Genomic DNA, 27761 nt, shown 5'->3' with positions numbered 1-27761 from the left:
AGATGCTGCACTGCAGCAACCAACATGTCCCAGCTTTCTATCTGTCTGGAAACCACACAGCGCAGTTATTTATGGGGTTTGTCCAGTAGTCATTTTATAATATCATTACCATCAGACGCTGAAACTTACCATGAGCCAAGTTAAATATCTGTTTTATTTTAGGAGGAGATCTTTTTTTTTTCTCCCCCCTTTCCCCTGCGCTATAGACAGCCGTTTGTACTCGAGGAAGTAACACTATTCATAAAGCGACACATGGATGTTCTGTTTTGTGTTTTAATGATATTTATGTAGGAATGTTTGCCTAGAGTCTCTATGTGTTTGTTTTTATACTACATCTATGACTGGGAATCTGTGTATTTAAAATACAGGATTTCAGTTTGAGTCTCACAACTATGGGGTTATATGTGTGTGTTTGTACGGGCATATCTTTAACACACTGACACGGAAAACAAATTTTAACATAGTTCACCTTCCTTATTCCAGCCTGTAATGCAACAGGGCCACAGTAAAAGTAAACATTTTTGTTATTATTTATATATTAGCATATATTTTTATAGGCTGTATTCTTTAGGCCTCTGTACTGTATGTGGGCCAGGGGTCGGCAACCTGCGGCTCTGAAACCACATGAAGCTCATTATTCTTCTCCAGTGGTTCCCCTTTGGCTTTGACGAAAAATATTATGGAAATGAATAATGATTATTTTTTTTGAACATTTTGAACAAATTAATAATTGTTGTGGACATAAAGTGATTTTTACATTCCCTAACTGTAAAAATCATAGGTTTTGGCGTTGAACTTCTGTGGCGTTGAACTTCTGTGGTGGTGGCTAGTCCTGAGTCTCCCTCCTAGCTGCTCTGAGTAAAATAGTCAATTTAATAGTGTGGGTACAGATTTGCTTGTTTCACTGCCAACACTTCAAAGTTTAAGTACTAAATAGTCCTAGATAGCCCACTACAGAGTGGACACCTTGTGGTAAAATATAAAAAAATTGCTCATTAGACATAAGTTATGTTCCTAAGCTGATTTAAACTTAACCCTTTGAAACCTGGAGGGACGTAATTTTTCTTGTGCTGCGTTCAGACACCTTTCACAAGTATTTAAACTTTCAAACCCTAAGAAATGTGGGAAATGTGAGAGTTCTTTTGGAAACATGGCAAAAAAAAAATATTTAAATTATTATTTTTAAGCACTTTCTTCCAGGTCATTTCCTTTTTTGTTTTCACTACTTACATTTATTTATTTTTCTTTTTTCCCCAATTTTAGTTTTTTCTTTTTTTCTTTTCTTTTCTTTTCTTTTCTTTTCTTTTTTTTTTTTTTTTTTACTTTTTGCTTATTTCTTGCTAATTTTTGGGTAGTTTCCTAAGTTCATTGCCTTTGTTACATGTTTTTGAAAGAAATCATGTCAATATGCTCAGGTTTAAAAGGGTATGTAGGCTGTGGTACCTTCGTTATAAAGCTCCAGATATATTTTTTGTGGCGGGGGATTGCAAAAATGTCTCTTTTGATAGTAAGGGGTGCTGACCCCAGACATAAACCTTAAGAAAACCTGAACTAAAACAAGCTTTTCTAAAAAGACTTAAGTTTTGTTTTACTAGTCAAGACAGAATAGCCTTATGTGGTAAGTTAAACAATTAAGCCACGAAATGTCATTTGTGTATTTGATCTCGGTTTAAATAAAGACAAAATTCTCCAGCTGCTATCAGTTAGCTTGGCCGGTGGCTTTCTAAACATAAAACAATTTTCATATTCTCACAGAGGTAAATATTGTGTCTGATACACAATATGTTACTAGTTAACTGATAAACATGCCAATATTGAGTACCGTAAACATTTTCATAATTTACTTGTTATAATAAACATTACTTTTTACAGACCAGATGTCTTTTTCTGAACAGTCACAAAAAATAATTCACTAGACTTCTTTTAGAACATGTCACAATTAGATTAACCCTCTCCAGTGCTTTAAAAATGTGTGCTGTGACTCTTAGTTTACCTGAAATGTAAAGTATTGCAGATTAACAAGCTGAGCTGTGTCCCTGACACACATGGTAAAGTGTTCAGCCCTCATTAAGGTTGCTCCCCCTCTGCTGGGCAGTCACAGTACTACTGCCCTGCACTTCTCTCCTGAGAACCATTCCACTAATTGCTACACTAAAAACTAATCCTGTCTCCAGTGTACAAGAGCCAGTATCAGCTCATTTTCTCAACAGAAGTGTATTTGTGGCTAATTATGCTCTAAGTAGTTGAGCATTTTTAAAGCTTTATTTTAATAACTGCTGCACTCAATTAAGACATTTCATTTTAAGTGCCTGTAATGCATTTACAACATGTCCAATGTGGAATTAACTTATAAGAATAATTGTATCATTTCATTCTCCTTACTTAAGCAACTTTTCAATTCCAATCCCCGACTAGACGTTTGCTCAGCATGCTCACTGTTCTCATTTTATGATAGAAAGGCCTATTAAGTGATCAAGTTTAATGTTATAGGAGATCCTATGTCAAATATGAGGCGAGAAACAACCAGCAATCATTCATTCTATCCTGACACCACCTTTCCCATAGAGCAGGAGTTTGTTCTTGTCATTAGTAGCCTCCCCTCTAAGTCTGCCGCAGACTGCAGAGAATTATGAAACCTCATGCATCCTCTATGGCTCGACCTCTGCCAAGACCCAATACTTCTCTCTTCGCTAAGCTCTATGAAACGCTGGCAGTGGCCCGAATCCACCTGTCATCAGTCCAGCATTACAGACATACATTCTTATGTGTCTGAGCACTTATATGCACGTCTGCCACTGCTGGCATGAAAACACACACTCATGCACAAACTATATGCAACAAAACAGTATTGAGAAAAGGACCTGAGGTCAGCAGGGTATCATCGACAGCTCTATTAACCCCACTGGTACATGTTCAGTTTATTGATTTATAGGCCTGGAGTGGCTCAGGCAGGGTAGTCTGTGTCTGTAGTGTCAAGGCATCAGCTATTTAGTATCTCAGGCTGAGACACCTGCAGTGAAGGAAAAGACAAAATGTATAAAGCAGCTTTAAGAGTTCACCTCATAAATGGAATTTTATTCATCATACTGCTCAGTCTCTTCTAAATCAATTTCTAATTACGTAATTTCATGATTGCCAGACAAGGTGATGAAGCATTAATACAACTTTTTAATCATCACTAGATGAGCTGCCATTGACTTCCTGAATATTATCTACCTGAAAATCAGCCTGTAAACTCCAGAGTGGCACTTTTATATTCTTTTAGAGGTGTTTTTATAGAGGTGACTGTAGTTGCGTAAGTATTACTATTTAGGGTTTGTTTTCACTTCTTGTTTGTTAAGTGTTTTCCATTAGCAGTTAATTTTTTTTTTTTAATCAACACTTGGTGTGTACCTCTATGGAAGGCAGTGTCAATTTGTGGGTGTGTCTGACTTTGGTCCAGACTTACCTATCTCTGTAACTATTGGATAGATTGTCATGGCATTTTGTGTAGACAGCTGTAGTCCCCAGAGCAGACTGTGTTTTGGAGTGAAATCTTTTGACAACATTTCCCCATTTTCATTGAAATGGCTTGACATCTACTAGATGGAGTGGCACAAAACGTTGCACAGTCATTCATGGTTTCCAGGGGATGAGTCCTAATGACTCTGGTCATTCCCTGACTCTTCCTCTTCGTGGTACAGAGTGACCTATCTTGATAACTTTTGGATGGATTACTGCGAAATTTGCTGCAGATATTTAAGGTCTCTAGATGATAAATTCTGTTGACTTTGGTAACTTTCTGACTTTTCTGCTAGCACCGCTAACAGATCATTGTTTTCAGTGTTTCATTGAAATGGTTGGCATCTATTGGATGAATTGACATAAAACATTGTACAGTCGTTCATGGTTTCCAGTGTGGGCCCCTAATGACCCTTGTGATCCCCTGACTTTTCATCTTTGTGGTACAGAGTGAACTATCTTGTTAACTTTTGGATGGATTGCTGATAAATTTGTCATAGATATTCAAGGTCCCTTGCATTTTAGCATGCCGAATACAACCACAGAGAGCTACTATCCTGGCTGTAGACTCTAGTCTTGTTTTCCATGGGTTGAAATTTACCAAGACATTCATCACTGCTTTTGGCACTTGCTCCCTTGGATTTATGAAGCAGAGTCATAAAGATTTCATTTGATTTTTAAAGAAATAAATGAAAGTCATCACAGGTTATGTTTCCTAATACCCCATTTATTAAAAGAAAACTAACTCAGCATTGGTATTACATACTGATAATTGAAATGTATGGCCAGCAGGTCATTGGTAACAGTATCTATACAAACCAATACATACCGGAATAATGGTAGCACTATAGGAAAATTATACAAGGGCTTCTCTGTAATGAATTCAAATTCAACTAATTATATTAAACCGCATTGGGAAAAGGAAGCTAACATAGAGATATCACAAGAGTAATGGATCCAAGTATGGGAAACACAGTTATCCACTACCAACTCTTTGTTTTGGAGAGATTTCTGCTGGAAAAACTTGATCCGGTTCTTTATTACCCCTAATCAGAATTCTAAATTCAACTCGTCTCAGCAGCCATGCTGGAGGGAGTGTGGATCGATTTTGGCAGATCATACACATGTCCTCTGGTCTTGTCCATACATTAAGGTTTTTTTTTGGGAGGGAGTGGACCACTTAATATAAAAGATTTTGGACTTGAAAACTGATTTGTCTTTCGCCTTTCTGTCCTTGGCATTATTCCGAAAGAACTCAGTAAGAGGGATACCTACCTTCTGAAGATCTTCTTGGCTGCCAGCAAAAAACAATTACAAAGTGCTGGTTGCAGAGGACCCCTCCCACTATTGCTCTTTTTGTTAATTCCATTTGCTTGATGGAAAAAATGACTTTCTCCCTTAGACTTAGAAAGGAGAAGGGAGATAATTATTGAGAGAAACAGGATTTTTACAATAACCCGATGTTGTAACTTTTGTCATTTGTGGTTGTTTGTTCAACTTATTATATGGTAATGCCCAGACCTCACCTGTTATATTTTTGCTTTGAAAAATAAAAAAATGACAAAAATAGAAGTTATAAAAAAACAAACAAAAAATACATACCAACCAAGCCAGTGCAAAGATATTAAACTAGCTTTTGAATTTCTTGTTCAGAGCTTGAATAGTGGTTGAATTGGTTCCACTTTGAGCATCTGCCCCGATCATGCTCACAGAGTCAAAGATCTTTCATCATAAAAGATTGTCAGATGTTGTCAATGTTTTAAAGAATGTCGACAATACCTCAAGACCAAAGCTAACAAAACTGAAAGCACATGATCTGTTTTCTGTTCTCCCAGCAATCACTCCTAAACATAGCCTTTTTGTTGTTTTAACAAGGTAGGAACCTCCTCTGCCGAATCCTTTGAAGAGTGAGAATGGAGGAGACAAAGGGAGCAGTAGATCCACTGCTGTTAATGGGCAAATGGTTCACATTTAGGCTAGCATCATGATATGGAGAACACATGTGGCCGTTATCCTGCTGTGTCAGAGCGCTGCTTTGTGAGGGAGACATGATCAAACACCACTTGAGACTCAAGTACAGACCTGCACTGATGGGCTGCTCCAACAGCTGCATGAAACAGATTACTCCCCCAGCCTTCTATATAGTGATGGGCTATTTTCTGCTCATATATGGGTAGCTGATAGCAGAACATGTTACATTCTTATGTTAGGTTGAAATAATCTATTTAGGATGGTCCTGACGTCTCAAAGTGTTTGCAAAGTGTGCAACTAATAAAGGCTCATGAAGCTTGGAACGGTAGAGGCGACCTTGAATCCACCAGATGAGAATTCTATCTGTGGCACATTCAAACCACTGTGAAAAGAAATAATATTTGACTGTTCACTTGCCAGGAGATTTTGGACTGGAAGTTTCAGTGTCACATATCAAAGCCATGTAGCAGGTCTAGTATTACAGCAGCTAACTGTTGTATTTTCGTACCATGAGCTTCTGTTTTATCTGACTACCATATTTTTTCTCATCCTTGTGATCAAAACCATTGCATGTCAACAAAGTTTGTTATGCAACTGCGTATGATACAGACTAAATATGGTGATATAAAAACACCATTGCTGCATGTCTGGGTGATATTTTAGCCATCCCAAAGCACCAACCCTGAGACTGGTATTTTAAGTGCCATAATGCTGTCAACATCCATCCACAGCTGGGACATTAGGTGGATTTATGCATTGTGATGGGAATCTGAAAAAAGACAAGTATTTGGAAACTAGATTTAGGAGAAAACAGCAGAGGTGGGACCAAGTAATTGTTTTGCAAATCATGAGGAAGTCCCAAGTCTTTGCAAGTAAGTCCCAAGTTAAGTCAAGGCTGGCAAGACCCAAATTAATCCTTTTAGATCCCCCAACCATTCCAATGGACATAACTTTTCTAGGTTGTCTACATCTATGATTACTGTCATCTGACTCCACCCAAAGGCACAGATTTATTTGATGGGAAGTCTACATGCCATTTTTTCCCCAAAAAATCTATTGGGATGGAAAGTCGATCTGAATGTCAGTGAAAATAAATTGAGAAATACAGTTAAAACAGGGAAATACTGCTCTTTTTTGATACAGACATCTTTTAATGCATCCTGTTGGTTATGTTCACAGAATATTCATCTCAGGATGTTTTCAACTTACTGTTTCCAGGAGACTTATCTAATAAATTGAAGATATTTGAGTCATGATGGCAAATATAATTAGAAAACATATATGCAATGTGTTTTAGAGCATCACTTTCCTCATTGAGTTAAGCATTTATGAAAAATAAATAATCTAACTTCTTGTTGAAAAAAACTGTCTGTTAGGACCATATTGTCATTTTTACTAATGGGGCGATTTCTGCATTGAGATTATTTGTTCATTTGATGGGGCAGAAAAAAAACACAGCATAAAGCATCCTAATGAAAAAAAGAAAATTTACCGATAATTTTTGAGTGCATTGAAAGAGAAATCCACCATTACTTTTTTTTGTATGTGTTTGGAACATAATAAGGTTCTGAAAGGGCTAAGTCCTAAACTTTCCGTTTAAAATTCTAAACAAGTCATAATGTGCTTTTCACCAAATGAATTCCATTTAAACATCAGAATAATATACAAAAAATATGAATGCCTCATTTCAGGTGTCTGTATTTCCTCAAATCAAGAGTTTTGGAAGTTGTTGCATCTCCATTGTGTAATTTTCAACCACCACGATTTGCATCCTGCTATCTGTTTTTTGTTGACCACTTCATGATTTTGTAAGCAAATGTATATATAATATATATATAATTTTTTTCCAACTGGCGCTTAGTACAAAAAGTTAGTTCTTTGTGGTTCTCTCCTGCAACTTGACTGGATGCTGTTGGATTGGTTCAAACAAAGTGGCTCTGGGGAGTTCAGTGTCAACTTGCTGAGAGTAAACACTTAGTTGACTCAGGAAATGAAGGGAAATATATTGATTGATGGCACACTTTTTCAATATCATATGTTTCCATCTGTGGGCTTGCGGGAGGAAATCAAGTATTTTTATGTCAAAGGGCTCAAAGCCAAGTGAAGTCACCAGTCATTGGCGTTAAAATCCAAGTTGGGTTGCAAGTCGTTTTTGATTTTGCCAAGTCGAGTCCAAAGACATCAACTCCACCCCTCTGGAAAAGAGTAAAATAGAGTCAAGATTCTCTACTCCTGCACATGTCAGGATTTGACCACACATGCCCACTTTTTCATTTGTATATATATTTTTTTTTTCTAGTTGGCATTTTATTGCAGTTAAGTGGCAGTAAAATTCAGTTGTCTGCCCCGTGTGTGTTTCAGAGCTTGAATTTAAATCAAGGACCAGATTTTCCCCCCACAAAGCACTTGTTGACTTCATGGTGTTGTAGCTACTAAGTTGCTAATCACTGGGGTGCAGGTCTGAAATGATATGTGTGTATAGCAACTGTCAAAACATATCCTGCTTTTGAAATGCTAGCTCATCATTTAGCATTAATAGTGTTCTTTTTCATCTAAGGGGGCAATGTCTCACGGTTCTGAGCCTGGTGCTGCTGTCTGAGCTCGGTGCTCTGTTAGCAAATCATTTCTTTCCATCAGTGTTTACCAGCACAAAACTGAACACCAGGCATAAACAAAACAAACTCAGCAGGAGCGGTATTTTTGGGGGGAAACAACAGAGGGAGAGGAAGGGTGAGGAGATGGAGGGAGGTCTGTGTCCTCCACCCTCTTCCAAATGTCTGCTTAATGTTTAATTTTCTCTTCCTTTTTGTCCCCCCCTTTTTCATTTATGTTTGGCATTATTATTTCAGGGAGGTGACCAGACAGCCACTGTGCTCACTCTGTGCGCCATGATGGACTTTAATTTGATGCAGGAGACGTGCCAACTGGCCATCCGGGATGTAGGTGGCCTTGAAGTCCTCATTAACTTGCTGGATACAGATGAAGTCAGATGCAAAGTGAGTAGCTGTGCCAAAGCTGGACCTGGATGGCCTGCAGGCATAAACAGAGCCGGCCGTGTGTGCCAGCCTGTGTTTTAGTTACAGAAACACTACTGCTGGGTAAAGAGCGTGCCTTTAAAGACACGGGGTAGCAATTATTCTCCAGTGGGCCTAATGACTTGTGGGTGCTTTTTAACCTGATTTTATGAGAGCTTTTTGTCCTGTCTATTTGTAGTGGAAATTCGAGTAAATGTTTGGCTACTAGATATCACTGTATGTACTCTAAGTACAGATGGAGACCTCATGTTGGCATAGACATAACAGTTCCTTTTCCATAAAATACATTTTTTAAATATCTTTCTGAGCGTAAAGGTTTATTGCATGTGTCTTTTTTTTTTAGATTGGATCTCTGAAAATCCTGCGAAAGATAAGTCACAACGTGCAGATCCGTCGAGCCATTGTTGACATGGGAGGCTTGCAAAGTATTGTGAAGATTCTGGATTCACCAGTCAAGGACCTGAAGGCCTTAGCTGCTGAGACCATCGCTAATGTGGCTAGGTTCCACAGAGCAAGGAGAACCGTCAGACAGTATGGCGGCATCAAAAAACTGGTGAGCATAATCACAGACCTATGTACATTCAGATTAGTGTAACAAAAAAAAGGATTAAGACATCTTGGTAATGCCAATGTGAAGAGGAGCAGGAGAGAAAACTGCAGACCTTATTACAGAAACTGAAATCCTATCTTATTGCAGTATAGGGTGATAGGATTTTTTAGTATTACAGTATAACATGTTTTCTAACAGCATTTTAGAAAAAAATCCCTTGTTATTTTAGAGTAAGAATTCAGTCACTACAGAACTGTCCCTAAACTCAAGGATTTCTCAATTAGGAGTCATAAGTAAGGATTGCATAAACCCTGCCCTAAGTTTAAAATACCTGACAAAAATGGTTCAGAACTGTTGTTAGCTCTACATGGCAATGACAAGAATAATGGCGAAGAACATGAATATGAATATAATAACTGAAAAGCTATTCAAGCCGTATGATGAGCCCTCAATATAGCTAACCTTTCTAACCTTTCAAAAAAGGTGAGGTTTCCTCTGTCCAATGACACAATCGGTATATCCGACTCCTTGTCCCTAGAATTGAACATCTTTCTTTTGGCCATAATAGCAAATTTGCAGCCAGTGATATAATTACTTTTCCATCCAGAGTAGCATAAATTCTTAACAAATAAACCGGCGTGAGCATTGATTGAAGAATCCAATTTACTGTTAGTTTCAGTTAGGATTTCTGAATGGAAAAGTGTGTACCATTTAGGGGGATTGAGAGGCATCTAGCATTGAGCATCGAAGATTGTAACCAGCTAAAACTTCTCTGAGTCACAATTCTTTCAGTGTCCATTGATCAGGAAGTTTTTACTGGGAGATGCATTATCCGCAGAGGTCTCTCCCTTTCCAAAACAAACAGACCTTTTGAATTGAGCAATTTCACATAAAAAAAATCAGTGTTTTTCCAACACTCCTGTAGCAGAGGGGCTTCTAACTACAGTGATCGATGCAAAAAACATGAATGGCCCTATCAGTGTTAGGGCTATTCAATAGTTAAGATTGTGTTTTAAGATTGTCCAGTCTGGGCTCCTCTAGAAACATGGAGGTGCAACATGATGATCTCCACAAACAAGGATCTGCCCCTGAGTAGATAAAACGTAATTGTTCTAAGGTAAAAAGATACTTATTTTCAGGTGATTATACACTAAACACAACATACTTATTATATTTTATTCCATTCCTGCCACTATATCTGCAGAAATTCTACACACTTGACCTCTAAGTAAAGATAAGATAGGAAGTCTAAAATAGGAGAGGACACAGTCATGAGAATTGCTTCTGTATTAGGAAGACTGGATTTTTCCAATCTTTAAAACTTAAGACAGGATATTTTTTTCTGTTATGAGGCCCCAGAACTTTATCTCTCTGTATTAGTGTCAATGAAAAAGTATTTCGTCTTACAGTGGAAGATTTTCCTTTCAATCATTTGTCTGTTTTTTCACGTGTGTCAGCTGGTGTGTGATTTAGTACAAACTGTTTTGTACTAAACCACAGACACCTTGGAATCCCGGAAAAACAGGATGGGGCCTTATTGCGATGTGATTCACATTTTACCAATTTTATTTTATTAAAAGTGTAAAACACAAATCCAGACTTTGCTGAGGTGCGCTTTGATGCACAGTGAATCAATCACCCTTTCCTGCCCTTTTCACACTGTACTCAAATGCCAGATATCGGCCCATCCATCCTTTTTCACCCAGTCTTTGAAAACAGCAGAGTGGGTGCTGTGGTGAAACAGATAGAATGTCCCCTACATCCTCTGACCTGCATTCATGTTTGTTGACAGAGGGACCTGTGATTAAAGCCTCCATGCCTTGTATATTTTCCTCAGCCCCAAATCGGATGTTCTCATGTGCAAGTCACTCACGGAGGCAGATTAATTTCACGCTATGCTATGAGACCACCTTTGAACTGTGCTGTGTGTAATAGCTTTGCCTGCTCTGTCTCACTGGCCAGGAACTATGGATTAGAACACTGAATGATGGCCATAAACCGTCGCACTGGGCTTTTCAGGCCTAACATCAACATCTATCCTGACAGTTTTCCACTCCTAGCATCTCTGGCTTTTTCATCCTCACAGACCCAATGGTAATAGAATTTTAATTACACCCTTAATCACAGCCAACAACTTGCTATTCCCATCTGGAGCCATCCATTATCACTCCAACGCTGCAAGCAAACTTTTCAGTCCTTGAATTTATGTCAAGTTCACTGAGTTTGTGTAAATGTGTGTGTGGAAGTTTTCTGGGTTAAACACGTGTAGTCTGACTGTTTGTTTGCACACATTTTTATGTTTGTGTTTATCATCATTTAAGTCTGGGTCCCTTGTTTTTTTCTGCTTAGGTAAAGCTGCTGGACTGTGTCCCTAATTTAGCCAACCTGACTGCAAAACAGGAGAAGGATGTTGAGGTGGCGCGCTGTGGGGCTCTGGCGCTGTGGAGCTGCAGCAAGAGTACCAAGAACAAGGAGGCCATCCGGAGGGCCGGGGGTATCCCTCTGCTGGGACGCCTGCTCAAGTCTCCACATGAGAACATGCTTATTCCTGTGGTGGGCACCCTGCAGGAGTGTGCCTCAGAGGTGAGAGTGGACACATGCTGTATAGTGTAGGCACAAGTTGTCAAACTATAGCCACAAGTCTGTGACTGATGTGGAATACTTTTTATTTTTTCTATTTTATCAAAGGATAAGGCTGTTGTTATTCCAATTTTTCTGTTGTCAGCAAATCAAATGGAAGACTCAAAATAACAATGAACTGACCCTACAAACAGGCAGTGTGTGTATATTCAAAACCTGATGTATCTTATTTCTCTATGGCATCAGACTTTATTACAGTGCGCACACACACACACACACACAATTTTGTATTTTTTCTCAATCCCTCATACACCATCCTGTCACCGAAATACTCATTAGAGCACCAAATGAGTATTAACCCTTTGAAACCTGGATCATCATCAGTTTTCTTGTGCTATGTTCAGATGCCTTTCACAAGCTAATTTGACCCTAAGAAACATGAGCAAATTAGCTTAATTTCTATCCAAAAGACAGGGGAAAAAATGACCAACTTGTCAAGAAATGTCCCACAAATTGCAAATAATAACTAAAATGTGACAAGAAACTTACCTAAAAATTTGTATAATGAGGAAGGAGGATTATAAGAAAAACATACAAAAATTGAGAAAATGCCCCCAAAACTATATTTATAATATCAGTAATTTTATATTTAAAATTATGTCACAGGAAAAATCATATTTTTAATCGTATATATCAATTTTTATTTCATTTTTTGTTTGTTTTTGTTTTTCAAGATTAATTTATATTATCATTTTTTTATTCTTTTGCTTATTTTTGGGTAATTTTCTTTTTTTTCTTTTTTTAAAATTTGCACTAACTTTTGAGCCATGTCTTGTTTAGCACATGTCATGTGCTGTTAACAGCAAGTAGAATTACCAGTACATGTATGACTTAAGGATAGATTAGTCCATGCTGTTTATATAGTCTGTTAATTTTGTCACTACAGGAAAGCTACAGGATTGCCATTCAGACTGAAGGCATGATTAAGGATTTGGTTAAAAACCTAAGCAGTGACAATGATGAGCTACAAATGCATTGTGCCAGTGCAATCTTCAAGGTAACTCTTTTCCACACTTTCAGCTTGTTGTACGTGTAGTCTATAAAAAACTGATAGCATTGGCTTATAGGAAACGGAGTAGAACGTCTAGATATCTTGACCCTCTCTTTTGCTTTGCAGTGTGCAGAGGACAAACAAACCCGTGACCTGGTGCGCAAGCACAAAGGTCTGCAGCCGCTGGTTTCGCTGCTGAGCAAGGCGGACAACAAGCAGCTCCTAGCCGCCGCCACCGGAGCCATCTGGAAGTGTTCCATCAGCATGGAGAATGTGGCTAAGTACGCTGGACTCAGAGTCTCACCTTATTACCTCCCATTAACACACACAAAAACTTAACATACCACAGTTACAGAAAAGCATTGTAGCCACATCTTTGGCATGTATGAGTATGTGTTTGCAATTAGCCGCAACAGATTACTATGACATTGATAAATCCATCGTTATTCATAGAAACAACAATCTAATGAGCCTCAGTGTAGAAAGGGGCTAATGGCAATTAGGCATTTCACCCATATGTGCTCATGACTATTGGAAAATATGTTTCCTTAGATGATGTGGTTAACAGCAGTCTTATAGTATGTGAAAACAGAGTACCAATAAGGGGTTTAACCGACTTGCGTGCATTATGGTCGTCATGCCATCAGCACATATGTTACTTTTATTGGGGGCTCTTATTCATTTATGACAAGCTGTGTCACTTTTTCCACTCACATGCTGTTGTCATATCTCCCTTTCCTTTAGAATAGATTCTGGTCGAAGTGATTACTTGTGTAAAATGTAAAGTTTTTGTACGGACTTTATTAGCTCTGATCTTTTATGTGAGTGTTTGCTGCTAGAATTCACTCGTTTCCACCGTTAACAAAGGCTCAAGTCAATGTGCTGATTTTATAGACTGCAGTGATGTGTTAGTCAAGGCCTGTTAGTGTTGCACCAAACACAGGCATACTGAAAGAATCAGCCTTGAGACGGTGATTTTCTAATGTCAGAAGACGCGGGCTGACGGAGCCTTTAATCATTTGTCATGTAAGACAGAGGTTTATTTAAGTGTCATTTAGCCTGGTTCCTTCAGCAGTGACATTTCTGGAATGGTTTTTGACTTGTACTTTAGTGTCAGATGATTTTTAAGTCAGTAATTTTCCCTCTAAAATAAATAATGCCCAGAGACCGTGCCCTGGCAGCCCCATACATTTCCACTAGTGCTCCCTTGAAAGAATGATTTAGCTGTATTTATTTTCTTATTCACTGTGAGGCCGGGGACATAATATATTACCCACATGCTGTAATTCAACACCTTGGTAACATATCAATCAATTCAAAACCTTTTCTTTCCAGCAGAGCCATGAGACTGATAAGAAATTGTCTTTTAATCGTATTTATGATAAAGCGTATTTTCGCTGAGGTGAGATGATGTAAAAATGCTTTTCTTCTGACTCAGTAAAGCTGTGTAGTTCAAATTGCAGTGGAATTCTAAAAATAACAAGAAAAAGGAGCAGTAGCATTCACGAGGATCTTTCCTCACTTCATAGATCATGAACTGACAGAATGATATCCTACATTTAAAGTCTAAGTTAAGTCCTCCCAACTGGAACCGAGTGTCTGCTGCCACATCCAGTTAAGAGAGGATTCCTTTACAGCAGCAGAAGCATGACAGTAACATTCCTTTATGTCGAGATGGGCAGACCACTGTCTATTCAACCAGTGTCATGATAGAAATCATTTAGTAGAATTTATTTATTAGATGATTGTTATCATTAAATGATTACAGGCTGTGTAATGGCTATTACTCTACATACACATCTATTTCACAGTAAAAAAACAAGCTTTTAAATCATGATTTAACAAAAGTGTCTTTTAAAAACAACAAAACTGGCACAGATAGGGAACCCTATTGACTGCAGCTTGGCGTGATGATAAAACAACTTAACTACACAGCCCATGAGTAATGTGGCAGCCTAATACACTCCCTGCCAGTGCAGGCTCTCTGCCATACGTAATGACTTGTCACACCGTTGCTATGTAAAGCACTTGTATTACTACTGATAATAACAATAATAGAAATAATTATGATGATGCCATTAATCACATGCGCACCGCATTTAGTGACACTTCATTTGCAAACACTAAAAAACACTTTGGTTGCCCCCTCTCTAAATTTAACATGTCACAATCTTAGTGAGAGTGCCATAATATTTCGTGGCTCCTTTCCTGCGTGTGTTTTGGTTTGGTTTTTTGGACGATGCGAGCAGCTGGGTGTGATGGGAGGTGAAATTTGGCCACCTCCTCAGGAGGAAACCAGCATGATGCACAGCAAATGTTTTTAATGTGCACTTGAATGTGTAAGTGGATCTGTTTTTTCATCCTCTCTCAGGCTTATTTGAATCACTTAAAACGTCTAGGTCAGGCAGAAAGCTTAGAATGAAGTGACCGAGTCATTACTGTCAAAAAGGAAACGCTGCTAATGGTAACAGGGTTTTAGGGCCATGCGCTCATTTCAGAATCAATCATAGGTGAGTGGTGTACTGAAATGAAAATCATTTCGGAATATGTTTTGCTACAGTAATAATGGCAGGCGGATGGTGTTTTTTTTTTTTTCTTTTTTCTTTTTTAATTAAGTACATGGTCAAATGAAACAGACCTTGTGGTCAGTTGCAAACAAGATAACTTTTTCTTTTGTGCGACTGATTATTTGCGTGGTCTGGACAGTATAGAGGTCAGGGGACCTCCACTCAAGACAAGTAGCAGCATGTGTTAGCCATTTTCCTGATTAATGATGCATCAAAATGAGAGATGATTGATTGATGCCCTGAACTATAACTACATTCATAACTTAAGAGTGTTTGTTTAAAGACCACATGACTTCCAATATTATAGAGAGAGCTATACCTGGTCCAAGCTATATGCACTGTGAAAACGTCTTTGTAAAAGTCCAGCTTGGAAACACTGAAACATTATTTTGTGCAGATTTATGGACACATCGACATGTGGTCCCTTGAGTCTGTATACTGAGGTGTTATGGACATACAAAAATGCTGTAAAAAGCCTTAACAAAAGAGTAAGGGAATAACTTTGCAATGGAAAGTCTCGACTGCCAAGTCTCAGACTGTATTTGCCAGAGCAGTAATGTTTGGGGTCAAGATTGTGGGGTTCGCTTCCAATTACTGACTACCCCACCATCTTACCTCTGTTCCAGCCCTATGATGAGCACACCATAATTGCCGCTCCAAATGATACTTCTCCTTACCTCACAAAAGTTCTGTCCTCACCCAAGTTATTCACTACTCTGCTGTTTCCCTTCAAACGTAATAGATCAATCTGTCTGTAAAATTTTAGCTTGAACGAGCAACTATCTGCCTCCTTATGGTCATCGCTAAGCATCTCTGGGTCCCTGAAATGTCTTACTTTCACTCTGGCCTTCCTGTAAACACTAGTTAGCATAAAAGTCAGCATTTAAGCTTTCCGCACTTAGTTGAATATGCGACTTGTGTAGAAGGATGGGAAAAGGAAAAGGCAGACAATCAATCATAAAAATCTGCTGCACAGAAGCTCCACTGTGGTTCCTGTGTCATCTGACAGGCTTTAATAAGCTTCCTCTTGTGTGGAGCCCAGTGTTTGCAGTAGGAGCCGCTTCAGGCAGCCTTGTGTAATGTTACTCTTGCCATCACATAATTACTACAGCTGGGATTGGCTTAACAAAAATAGGCACAACTCACCGTTCATTTATCAAAAGTTATGTCTGTGATTACAAGATAATTCTGCTCTAGTCAGCTGCAGATGACACTTCAGTGATGGCATAGGAAAACCATTGTATTCTTTAATGGTGAAATTCACTGAAGTTAACTTTGGCAGCTTCTCTGTTCATTAGCAGTGTTTTCACTTGCAAGAATAGGCTGTGTGTCGGTGGACCCTGACCAAAACCAAATGACCTTGGCCATCTACAATAGCTTTCGGACCATGATGCCAGCAACCGTAACTGTGAATAAAAACAGTCGTAGAGCTTAACTGTACATCAGAGGTTTGTTGAGGTTTCTTGCGACCGCATTATATCCCTTTTAAATGTTTACTGTAGTTTACCACTCTATAGCATTGGCAAACAAGGCAAAATCACAGCAAAGGAGGGAGGGAAAGTTTCCAAGCCGCAGCAAAGCTTTGGTTATGCAAAGTACAACAAGGGACAACTGTGAGCAGCCGTGGGAAAAGTGCCTATTGCTGAGTTACAGTAAGAGATCTATGCTCATGTGGCTGAGGGCACTGTAGCTACTACTTGTCATTTGACAGGCTCTTGTGATGGCAACATCATTCGTCCACTGGCCTGTCCGTCAGCTAGTCAGTCCCCCACTTTGATCTCAGCCTGGTCTTAAACCCAGGGCATCGACATGCACAGCTTGGGCACTGTCCCTGGTGTCACTATGATGACACCGGGGGCACCATTTAGCATGAGATGCACCAGGTTTTCAACTGACTCTAATGTAAACCCCTCCACGTTATTGTTATATGTCCAGAGCAATGGATGTAGTATAGAGAGTGCAAAAAAGCTGCTTAGGATGGGCAGGAACAGAGGCGAATAGATCCAACAAGCGAAGGCTTTTCACCAAGGAGACAGGTGTTTGTGTCCAATGGGAAACTAAAATTCAATGATGAGTTATTTGGTTATGTTGGACATTAGTGATATGAGTAGTTAGTTAGTTGTAAGTCATGTAAGGCAACTCATGTGACTTACATCAACTGCGATCTTCTAGTTTTGTTGCCTAAACCTAACCGCCAAGCCCATCTTAGTCACGTGAGTCAACATATCACCAACCCGCTCTGTCTCAAGATCCGCAGTCGTCATCTGCATCAAGATACAATGCAAAAGGCTTCTCCCATCACCATTATGATAAGGCGGGGGCTTCTGCCAAAATGCTCAAAATGTGACAATTAGGCATGAGATCAAAGTGTTGGTCTAGGCTGAAAAATCTCAGTAACTATTGAATAGATTGAGAAGTTTCACAGACATCTGTGGTCCCCAGAGGATGAATAATGACTTCAATAATATCCTGATTGATGATCTAGTACCATGGCACCAGAGTCATTTTCTTTAAATTTTGTACGGACATTCATGGTTCCCAGGTGATGTGTCCTTAAAAATGTTGCAATCCTGTGACTTTTCATATCACACCACCTTAAGGTTCACAGTTGTGGTTTTGAGTAAACTCTCCACAGCTATTGGTTGGATTGCCATGAAATTTGGTACATGCCCACATTTCCCCCTAAGGATAAAACGTATTAACCTTTAACTTTCTCTTGTCATTATTAGAAAATGTTAGCTGCTAACATGTAAACTAAGAGGTTTTATTGTTAACACATAGCACCACTATGTCCAAGGAGAGCTTCCTTGAGCATTTCACATGTCCTTACAATCTCAGCACACTCATTGGATTGGATTGGATTTTTTCAGTCAGATTCAGTTTGATTCTGTATACATCGCTTGATTTCTTTTATTGCTAATTAGCAAATGCTAGGATGCCAGCATACTAAACTAAGCTGATGACTACATAGAAAACATACCTGTGTAGCATCAGCATTGTGAGCTTGCTGTAATTAACAATTAGCTCAAAGCACCACTCTGTTTAAGCACATCATTTCAGAGCCACTTGTATTGCTGTAGACTCATTGTTTTCTTTGTTGTTCATTAATATCTAGTTTGTGTAATAAATGTAATAACATGACTGCTTCTTCTTCACTCTTGAAAGGTTTCAGGAATACAAAGCCCTGGAGACCCTGGTTGGCCTGCTGACTGATCAGCCTGAAGAGGTGTTGGTAAATGTGGTGGGAGCCCTGGGAGAATTTGCCCAGATACCTGCAAACAAAGCCACCATCCGCAAGTGTGGAGGAATCAAGTTGCTTGTGACCCTTCTCACTGGAACAAACCAGGCATGTTGAATATTCTCTAACTCCACAAAGGCTCATATCCTCTTTAAATGATGCCCCTACAGTGTGTTAATTCATGCATGTTGTTTTTATTTGTGTCGTTTCACCAGGCGCTGCTTGTGAATGTAACCAAGGCAGTGGGTGCCTGCGCTACAGATTTGGACAACATGGCGTAAGTCTGTCTCTTCCAGGACATCCAACCAGCTAATATGGTCTTTGACGTTTAGAGTACAGTTTATGCTAGGCAAACAGCCCAATGTGAGGTGTCTCTTAAAATGTCGTTAGTGGCTTGCTCACTGTCATTACTGAATTACCTCCAAACACATATTCTTGGCCGTGTATTTATGTCTTATGTTTTGACAAGAGAATGACACCAATTCTCGGCTCCAAACACAGTATCATTAACCTGTCATGGACTGATGCTTAAAGAAATCTATGTTCTTTTAATTTGTAATTACGCAGGTACTTTTCTCTTTCATCCTCGGCTTAATGACAGATTTTAAAGCTTTGTTTATTGTACCTGCTGTGTTAAATACAGTTGTGGTTTAATTCCCGGTGCTTTACTATAGCTTTGTGGTCACTGTCAGGATTTGAGCTGGTCAGACGAACATACCTAACGCCCTACCCTGTCCAAGACTACATGGCTGGGAAAGCACAGTGAACCACAGTCCAGAGCAGCCTTTGTTCTGTGTTCATGTAACCTCACCCTCAATACTGCAGAACATTGTGGAGCTTCCATCTGTGTCTCGTTGCTTTTACGAGCCTGTTATGGACTACAAGACCCTTCTTAATTAGTGCTGGACACAAACACAACTTAATGTGTGAGTTTACATTGTTAGTTAGCTGTTAATGCTACCATGTGAGCCTATTACATTTGTTTGGAGGAGAAAAAAAACATCAATAAAACGCGAAGCATGGCAAAATAAAGCCACTAACTGTGGTAAACTTCACACAAGAGGAGAAGTGTTCAACATGCTCTCCATGTTTTCTCACGTTATGTATATTTAGGCCAGAACTTGTCGTTTCTCAGCCGTCGGACTTTGCTAAACAGAGAGGTCTTATTTCAGCGCCCGCCTGTATGTTGTGTATGTTTTGTGGCGATGGCTTATTTTGAGACATGTATGTGTACATGTCTGAGCAATTAACATAGCTCACATTTGAGTGTTTCCTACTCTGACCTAACACTGTTTTACAGATTCCCTGTGATTATTTGGCTAGCTAACAAATACGATGATGAATATGTATGCATGGTACCACACAGTTAGTTACAACAGTCTTGTCAGCAGTGGTGAAAGAAGTATTTAGATCCCTGACTTGAGTAAAATTACTAGAACCACCTTACTTTGAAAATGGTTCTTGAGTAAGTAAGTACAATCAGCAAAATGTACTTAAAGTATTAAAAGTAAAAGTACCCAGTGCAGAAAAATCTTAAATATAAAATAACACACCACCAAAAAACTCAAAAGTGGAAGGGCAGAAGAAAAAACACCTCCAAATTCAAAATTATTAACAATAAATGAGGAAAAAAAGCACCCCAAAACTCCAAATCATTAGAAAATAATTAGAAATAAGACCCCCAAAACTCAAAAATTTTAAAAGAGGGAAAAAATCATCCCCAAACTCAAAATTATAGAAATAAATAAGAAAAAAATCCCTTAAACTCAGTTTTTAAAAAATAAATAAATTAATAAATAAACAGAAAAAGACTCAAAATAGTTTGCCATTAATTATCTGTGAATCAACAGATTGATTAATCAAGCAATTATTGCAGCCGTAATTGTATAATTTGTTGGGTAATTTGATAAATAACAAAACATCATAGTTTATAAACTATTCTTATGATTGCTATGCAAAAAAAATATTTTGTAAAGTAATTAAAGCTGTCAGATAAATGTATTGAGTAAAAAGTACCCTCTGAAACATAGTGGAGTACAAGTATAAAGACGCATGAAAAGAAAACACTCAATACATACCACCACTGCTTGTCAGTTATTATGACCTCATCTTACTAACAGAAACTTTGTCTCTAATCCCATCCCCTGTTGATCAGCGTAATCATTCTCTCATCATCATTCTCATGCAGGTCATCCATAACTACTGAAAGCCCAAAACAAACACCGGTCACTTTCAAGTTTTCCATGAAATACTCGTATGTTTGTTTTCATTCTCAACCAGTAGGCAGCGTGCGGTTAATGACATAGCACTTCCTCCAGTGAATCCTGTGTAGCTACAAGAGCGGACACACGTTGTTTAATGCCTCCAGGGTTTGTGGTCTCCTCCTCTAATCCATCACTGTCACTAGCAACTTCATTGCTAATCTGTTTCATACCTGCTTCATGGGAAGACGGAGCTGTTTTGGCGGATGATATGACGCTTCACTTTTGTTTTTGGTCCGGATTTAAGAGGCCCTGTAGACTGGGATCTGATGTTATGATCCCTGTAGACTGATTTATGTGCAAACGGAAGACAGATGGCGCAGGGGACGTCCCTGATGAGTGTTCGCTCGTTGCCAGTCACGGAGATACTGTGATTAGGGAGTGTTTAAGTAATTATGACAGCATTCAATGTCGGCCTTGTTGGTGGAAGCACACATGGGGAACACGTTACATGTTATTTATACCAGACAACGGGTGCACTGTGGCGTAATTCTTTGGGTTCCCAGACCCTGAGTGCAGTTTTGACTGCAGTCATGTATACGACATGAAATACAGTTCATGCCTAAGTAAACTTCACTCAAACCCAATGAAATATAGAGCGACCTGTCTCTGGCTCTGTTTGATTTGGAAAGAGGTCCTCTTTTTGGCTCCGGTTGAAAAACAAGCCACCAACATAAAGTGTAAGTTTGTCTCACTTTCTATTTATAAATCCATGTATGAAGCACTATACACAGATGTATGTGCGTAAACCTCTGCCCCAGGATAAACTGGGCTTTTCCACAGAGAGTGATTTGAGCAAGCAGACAGTTTCAGGCCTTAGAAGGACTGACGGCAGAGTTTTGATGAAAAGGCAATACTGAAATTGATCGATGCTTTGATGCCACTTGGCTGTAGTTGTGTTGAGCTTGGTGCCTGCCAGACTGATCGAGCCAGAGCTCTGAGAAACAAACATAATCAACCAAGTTACACTCTTAAAACCTTCAAGCAGAAAATTATGTTTAATGAAAGACCTAAATCAAATCCCAATCAGTAAGATGACATGCACAGTTGAGCTACAGTTATAGCTTGATGTAATTGGACTACTGCCCAGTCTCAGTGTACAAGCACCGGGGGAGAATCGATTGATTGACAAATGTCTGACTCCACAACGGTATGTGGTTATATGCGCCCTTTCAGCTAGTTGCTGTTGGACCTTCTTCTGGTTTACACATTACATCACATACCAAACAAGTTAGCAAGCAGCAAACGGGTTGCATGTCAAATGATAAAAACATGGATAACTTTACAGCGCTGCATATTTCGTATGCACTCTACACTTAACTTTTTACCCTAGCACTCACCTGTTGATTCACCTTGTTTTGTTTCCTCCCATCTCCTTCATCTTCTTCTTCTTCTTTATCTTCTTTTGTTTTTCTTGGCTTTTTTCTACAAATGTATGCTGTTTGACCTCTGGGTCAAAACCTGGTGTGGGGACTACTACTTAGGCCAGTTCAGGTCTGATTGAGGCATTTTCAAGAAAGAGTGAATCGACCCCCAACCACATTATTTTGGTGTGTTAGTCCAACGGCAAGAAATTTGGCTTGGTATGATTTCAGTTGGACTAACGTGTTTACACGTATTTTAAAAGTCCAGTTTTAGTCAGACTAATGCAATGATTCATTTTTTTCTGACATCATGTAAAGATACTGATTGTAACACTTTTTTAGTCTATTTTGCTCACTCTTTTCTCTTTTTCCCTCCTCTCACACTATTTTTTGTCTCTCCCCCTGCAGAATCATTGACCAGCTTGATGGAGTCCGCCTCGTGTGGTCCTTATTAAAGAACCCCAGTGCAGATGTTCAGTCCAGTGCTGCCTGGGCCCTCTGTCCATGCATCAAAAATGCAAAGGTACCGTATAGTGAAGTTCATTCGTCTTCTGCCCCTGCCCTGTATTTGTGCGAGAGAAGCACACCAAAGGCACATAGATTGCCTCTAAATCAAAGAGGTCTGCGGAGTTCGTGTCGTTTCAGAATTAAGGGTTATCCCACTCGCAAAACAGAAGCCTGCTTATATCACCATGCTTGTCTCCAAAGCTCTCCTTCCAACCTGCTGCTGCTGGGAGGTTAGCAGGGGCAGAGCTGTGTCAGAGGGGGCTTACATGAACCTCGGGCTAATAAGAAGCAGAGAGGCCTCCTTGGCACACTGGGATTGGTGAATTGGGAAGCAGGCAGGGAGAAAGACTGAGTAATATCCTGTGGCATGGCTTCTGATTTCCCCAGCTGAAAATCTTCACTCAACATGCTACTAGTTACAGAGACACACAATCCACACGTAGAACATAGGGTACCAGACAGTTTTTCTCAACCAACTTTTTTAATGAAAACACTGCACAAATACCTTGGAACTCACTACATGGCCATCAATACTAATTATACAATATTAGATAGAGCTGTGCACGGAATCAAATTTACAGTTTGGAGGTCCATAAACATGACATGGTCTTGAAAGTTTCCTTCGGTCATGTTTAAAAGTATGTAAAAATACAAAAAAAAAGGTTAAATGAAAAAAATGCTACCATTCGTAACTTAATGTAACATGGTTACCTCCATTAAAAAAAAACCAAACAAACAAACAAACAAAAAAAAAATGAAAAGGGGCTTGAAGGACATCTACCCCTTCTTCCTCATTGAGAAAATTTGACATCGCTTTTGGCGTTTCGTTTTTTGCATTTTGCATTTCGCGTTCCGCATTCTGCATTTTGCATTTTGCATTTTGCATTTTGCATTTCGCATTTCACTTTCTTCAGCGCTGACACGGCACTAAATCGAAGACCCAGACTCAGACGAGGAGTCTGTTGAGCACCAGAATCGACGACTAGCAGACATGTCAAAATGGTAAGTGTTTTTAGCATCCTTTATTAGTATTTTTTCTGTTTGTTAGCTTGGCAGACAGAGTGCAAATAGCTGAGAAACATACAATCATTTCTTTGGATTACGTTTTTTGGTAGATTGTGGAAGGAACATCCAGGTTCGAGTTTCCATCCAAGAACTGAACACTCTACCATGTTTGCTATCAAAACTTTCTCTGGTTCTGCCACACTGATTTTGATACTTTATTTATTTCCATCTTCAGTCAGACAATTTTATTGGAGTGCAATGTTAAATCAGTGGAGTAGTTTTTTAAAGCATCATGAGCTCCTTTATGCCATTGTCACGATCCTTAGCTGAGTCTTACACCGCAGTGTTGTCAGTCAACTCTTATTTCAATTATGCATCAGCAGGTCTTTGATCCCCTGAGCATTTGTATCATTTCCAACTACAAACGTAATGTTGTTCTATTAGATTATCGCTGTGATTAAGGTAAACAGCTTGTCAGTGGGACAATCTGGTTAAGTTTAAACAGATATATTGGGCCCAGACAGGTGTCTTGGGGGTGAAGCCCTTTTCTTTTTTCTGGCTGAAATTTCTCTGGCCCAGCAGTGTAGCGAAAATGATGCATGGCAACCATATGGAGAGAGAGGGGGGGCCTGTGGACCCACTATTGAGCACTAACAAAGTTTGACAATGTTTGTCTGGACGTCAGTGTGCCAATTTTGAGGGAAATTCATGAACATGCTTTTTGGGTGATTTTCCTGGGACAGGGGCAATGACAAGAGCTAAATAGTGCTCTCGGCCCATCGGGTGGAGGAACCTGATACAGCTGCTTCGGTGCAGTCGTTATTTAGATAAAAACCCCATGTGGTTTGTGTTAGCAGTTCCATAGTGGATTTATGAGAGAGCCGTGGTATAAATGCATCTGCTGGATGCTCCATACAGTACTGCTGCCCCTCCACAGACAGACGCTGTGCTCTTAAACTCACTCAGTACCATGCAAGTACTGTAAAGACTTAATAGTGATTCATTCAATTATCTTTCTTCTCCAATCAAGGAAGTAGAACCTTCCCAGTCACACGTAATGGGGTGTATCATTAATTTGCCTGCATGCAGAGGCACATTTAGATGCTTGATTTATTTTTCCTTTACATTATAGCCTTGTATGTTACAGAAGCCTGATTGCTCCAGAGAAGGGGTCAGGGCATGCTTCTGCCATTCTGCGCTTGGCTCACCTCTCCTTATAGCTTAAGATCACGCACAGCAGATAATGTGTTTTCTATTTCATTTCATCCTGGGTAAGAGGAGGGGAGAGAGCAAGAAAGGCCTTTTTTCGTGTGCAGCCTCATAATGTTGCGGTTTTCAGATCTGGGGGCCCGTCCAGGCCATGAAAGAGATTCGGGCTAGTCTATCGCAGCTGGTGGCTTGAGAGAGCTTCCTCTGTCGCAGGGACTCCCGGCCAGCCGTCATCAGTATTCCTGAGGAAGGGCTTCCTGTGTGTCGGGGGGTCAGCTCCTGGCCCCGGCTAACCCCCCCTCCTCCCCTCCTTGCCCTGCACTGCGCACATGGCTCATCCTCTGGCACGGCATCACAGGGCCCATACACCGCACCCTGGCCTGATCTCAGCTGTGAGCTCCCTGTTAGAGAGGAGAACACAAACTAGCTGAACACTAAAACTGTAAATCAGTCAGTGCTAAAATTGATGAAATCCCTTAATTTGTAGAATGAAGAGGGCACATAAATCAGCTGAGGACACACAGATTGATGTCGAGACAAACTCAAATTAAGCGTGCTTTGTGATCTGCATTTACTCATCCATAATTGTATGCTTTTGGGGGAAATTTCTGTTCTATTTTCAAAGCCCTGAACATTACAGACGCGGCCACCTTGATGTATTCTCCGGCGGCTGGCGATACGGTGTGTTGTGATTTTAAACAGCGGCCTGACGTGCCAAGCCATACTGAAGCTGGCGTCTGTGCCAGCTCTTCCGCTGTGGTTCAGTCAGCACTCCCTACCAGCCTGTCGGTTTTGGTAGGCATTGCCCCATAAGTGGCTGGGAGTCCTGTGGTACCAGCTGGTGCCATGAACTCAAACCATAAAGCCTTGAGTCTACGCTGTGTGTCAGTCTGAGGCAGACGTCTTAAATGTCACCTCTAAGCTCTAAATTCTATGTGTCATCTTCATTATGACGAGTTAGGGTGAGCGGAGGAGAGGCTGACAAAGATGTCAAACGTATTGCTTGTTTGCCCAGAACCACAACAGGGTGTTCTTAGTTTTGAAAGCATCTGTTTTACACAGATAAAGATAGCTCTACTAGTTTGCACTGATGAGACTTTGATTGTTGCCTGATGAGAATACTTTGTTTGTACTTATTTAGTGCCCTTTGTTTTGTCTGCTTTGCTCAAATGCCCCTGCCTGCCTCTCTTCTTTCCTCAGTCATTACTCTACCTCCCTCTTCATCATCCTCCCTGTTCATTTTGACAGAGCACCAGCTAATAACAGACTCTTTGACTATAGGATGCAGGGGAAATGGTGCGCTCCCTCGTCGGTGGATTGGAACTGATTGTTAATTTGCTGAAGTCAACAAACAACGAGGTGCTGGCAAGCATTTGCGCCGCCATCGCCAAAATAGCCAAAGACAAGGAGAATCTGGCAGTGCTCACTGATCACGGGGTAGTCCCGCTGCTGGCCAAGTTGACTAACACGGTAAGTGCACCTCACTGCTGGAGACAAACAACAAGGTTTTACAATTCAACAACACTGCAGTTACTGTCAATATACAAATAACCGTCTTTACAATGGATTTTAGTTGGACTTCTCCTACTCAGCGCAGCATAAACCCAGCTAATGAGAAGAACATAGTTAGATTTTGCCAAGAGTCTCTTGCAGAGCTTGTTATTCTCAACATCAGTGGTACTCAACTTACGGCCGGCGGGCCAAATCTGGCCCCTGACAGGGTTCAGGGTGGCCCCTCAACCATTTTCTAATTCACAATAAAAATTAAGTGATTGACAATGGGAATTGTTTTTGTACTTTTAGTATACATAAGGTGCCTGAGTGCATAAAATAGCATAAAGATATAACTTGTATATCAAAAAAGTGCCAGTGGAGGATCCCTGCACACCCCAACAGAGGGCCTAGCCATGCCCCTAATATCTGAAAATCCTAGAAACATCCTAAAATCCTTGAAACTTTCTAAAATCCGAGAAATGCTCTAAAATCCTATAAATGTTCTAAAATCCGAGAAATGTCCTAAAATCTTGGAAATGTTCTAAAATCCTAGAACCATGCTAAAAACCTAGAAATGTCTTAAAGTTCTAGAAATGTCCTGAAATTTGAGAAGTGTTTTAAAATCCTAGAAATGTTCTGAAATCCATGAAACTGCCTCAATTATTGAAATGTTCTAAAATTTTAGAAACGTACTAAAATCTGAGAAATGGTCTCAAATCCTAGAAACTTCCTAAATCCGAAAGGTCCAAAAAACCTAGAAATGTCCTCAAGTCCTGAAATATTCTAAAGTCTTAGGAACTTTCCAAAATTCTAAAAACGTCCTAAAATCCTAGAAATGTCCTATAATCATAGAAACATGTATATTGCTGCTGCCATTGGTCCCTGGCCTCCTGTCATTTTACAAAAGTGGCCCCAAAGCAAGTTGAGTATCTCTGCTCTACATTGCACAGACTGGCCTCTTGGGACCAATAGCATCCTGTTCTCCTCTCCACAGACTGATGACAGGCTCCGTCGCCACCTGGCTGAGGCCATCGGCCACTGCTGCATGTGGGGCAGCAACAGGGCGTCCTTCGGTGATGCTGGAGCCGTGGCCCCCCTGGTGCGTTACCTCAAGTCAAAAGACGAAGCAGTCCACCAGAGCACAGCCATGGCCCTGTACCAGCTGTCCAAGGACCCCAACAATTGCATCACCATGCATGAGAAAGGGGTGGTCGAGGTCAGTTGTGTTGTCGAAGCTGGATTTATAACTCCTTATTTGTGCTTTGTAGTTAATTTATAAAGTAGTCATTTCTCTTTATTTGGTGCTTTTGAGGCTAAATCTGGCATAATTACATTGAGGAAAACGCGCTCTAGCCTCCCATCACCCTTGTTTTAGCGATGTGTGAAAAACACTTAGTAATAAACTTTGAAAAGCTGTGACTATTTTCA

At 39.9% G+C, this 27761-nt stretch overlaps 1 protein-coding gene across 1 annotated transcript in view; it reads left to right on the top strand.

Moving 5' to 3' along the window:
- odad2 (outer dynein arm docking complex subunit 2) overlaps positions 1-27761 on the top strand; it is a 56879-nt gene that overhangs the window by 18560 nt on the left and 10558 nt on the right. Inside the window, exons 11-20 of the mRNA XM_042510623.1 lie at positions 8322-8468; positions 8851-9060; positions 11407-11640; positions 12584-12694; positions 12815-12969; positions 18421-18601; positions 18709-18770; positions 22527-22641; positions 26121-26309; positions 27328-27549. Of these exons, the coding sequence (XP_042366557.1) occupies positions 8322-8468; positions 8851-9060; positions 11407-11640; positions 12584-12694; positions 12815-12969; positions 18421-18601; positions 18709-18770; positions 22527-22641; positions 26121-26309; positions 27328-27549 (1626 nt within the window). The remainder of the gene's footprint in view (positions 1-8321; positions 8469-8850; positions 9061-11406; positions 11641-12583; positions 12695-12814; positions 12970-18420; positions 18602-18708; positions 18771-22526; positions 22642-26120; positions 26310-27327; positions 27550-27761) is intronic.

This window comes from Plectropomus leopardus, chromosome 21 (assembly GCF_008729295.1).
Source record: "Plectropomus leopardus isolate mb chromosome 21, YSFRI_Pleo_2.0, whole genome shotgun sequence".
NCBI lineage: Eukaryota > Metazoa > Chordata > Actinopteri > Perciformes > Serranidae > Plectropomus > Plectropomus leopardus.
The sequence above is the reverse complement of the archived record's forward strand: the minus strand, read 5'-3'. Positions and strand labels throughout refer to the sequence as shown.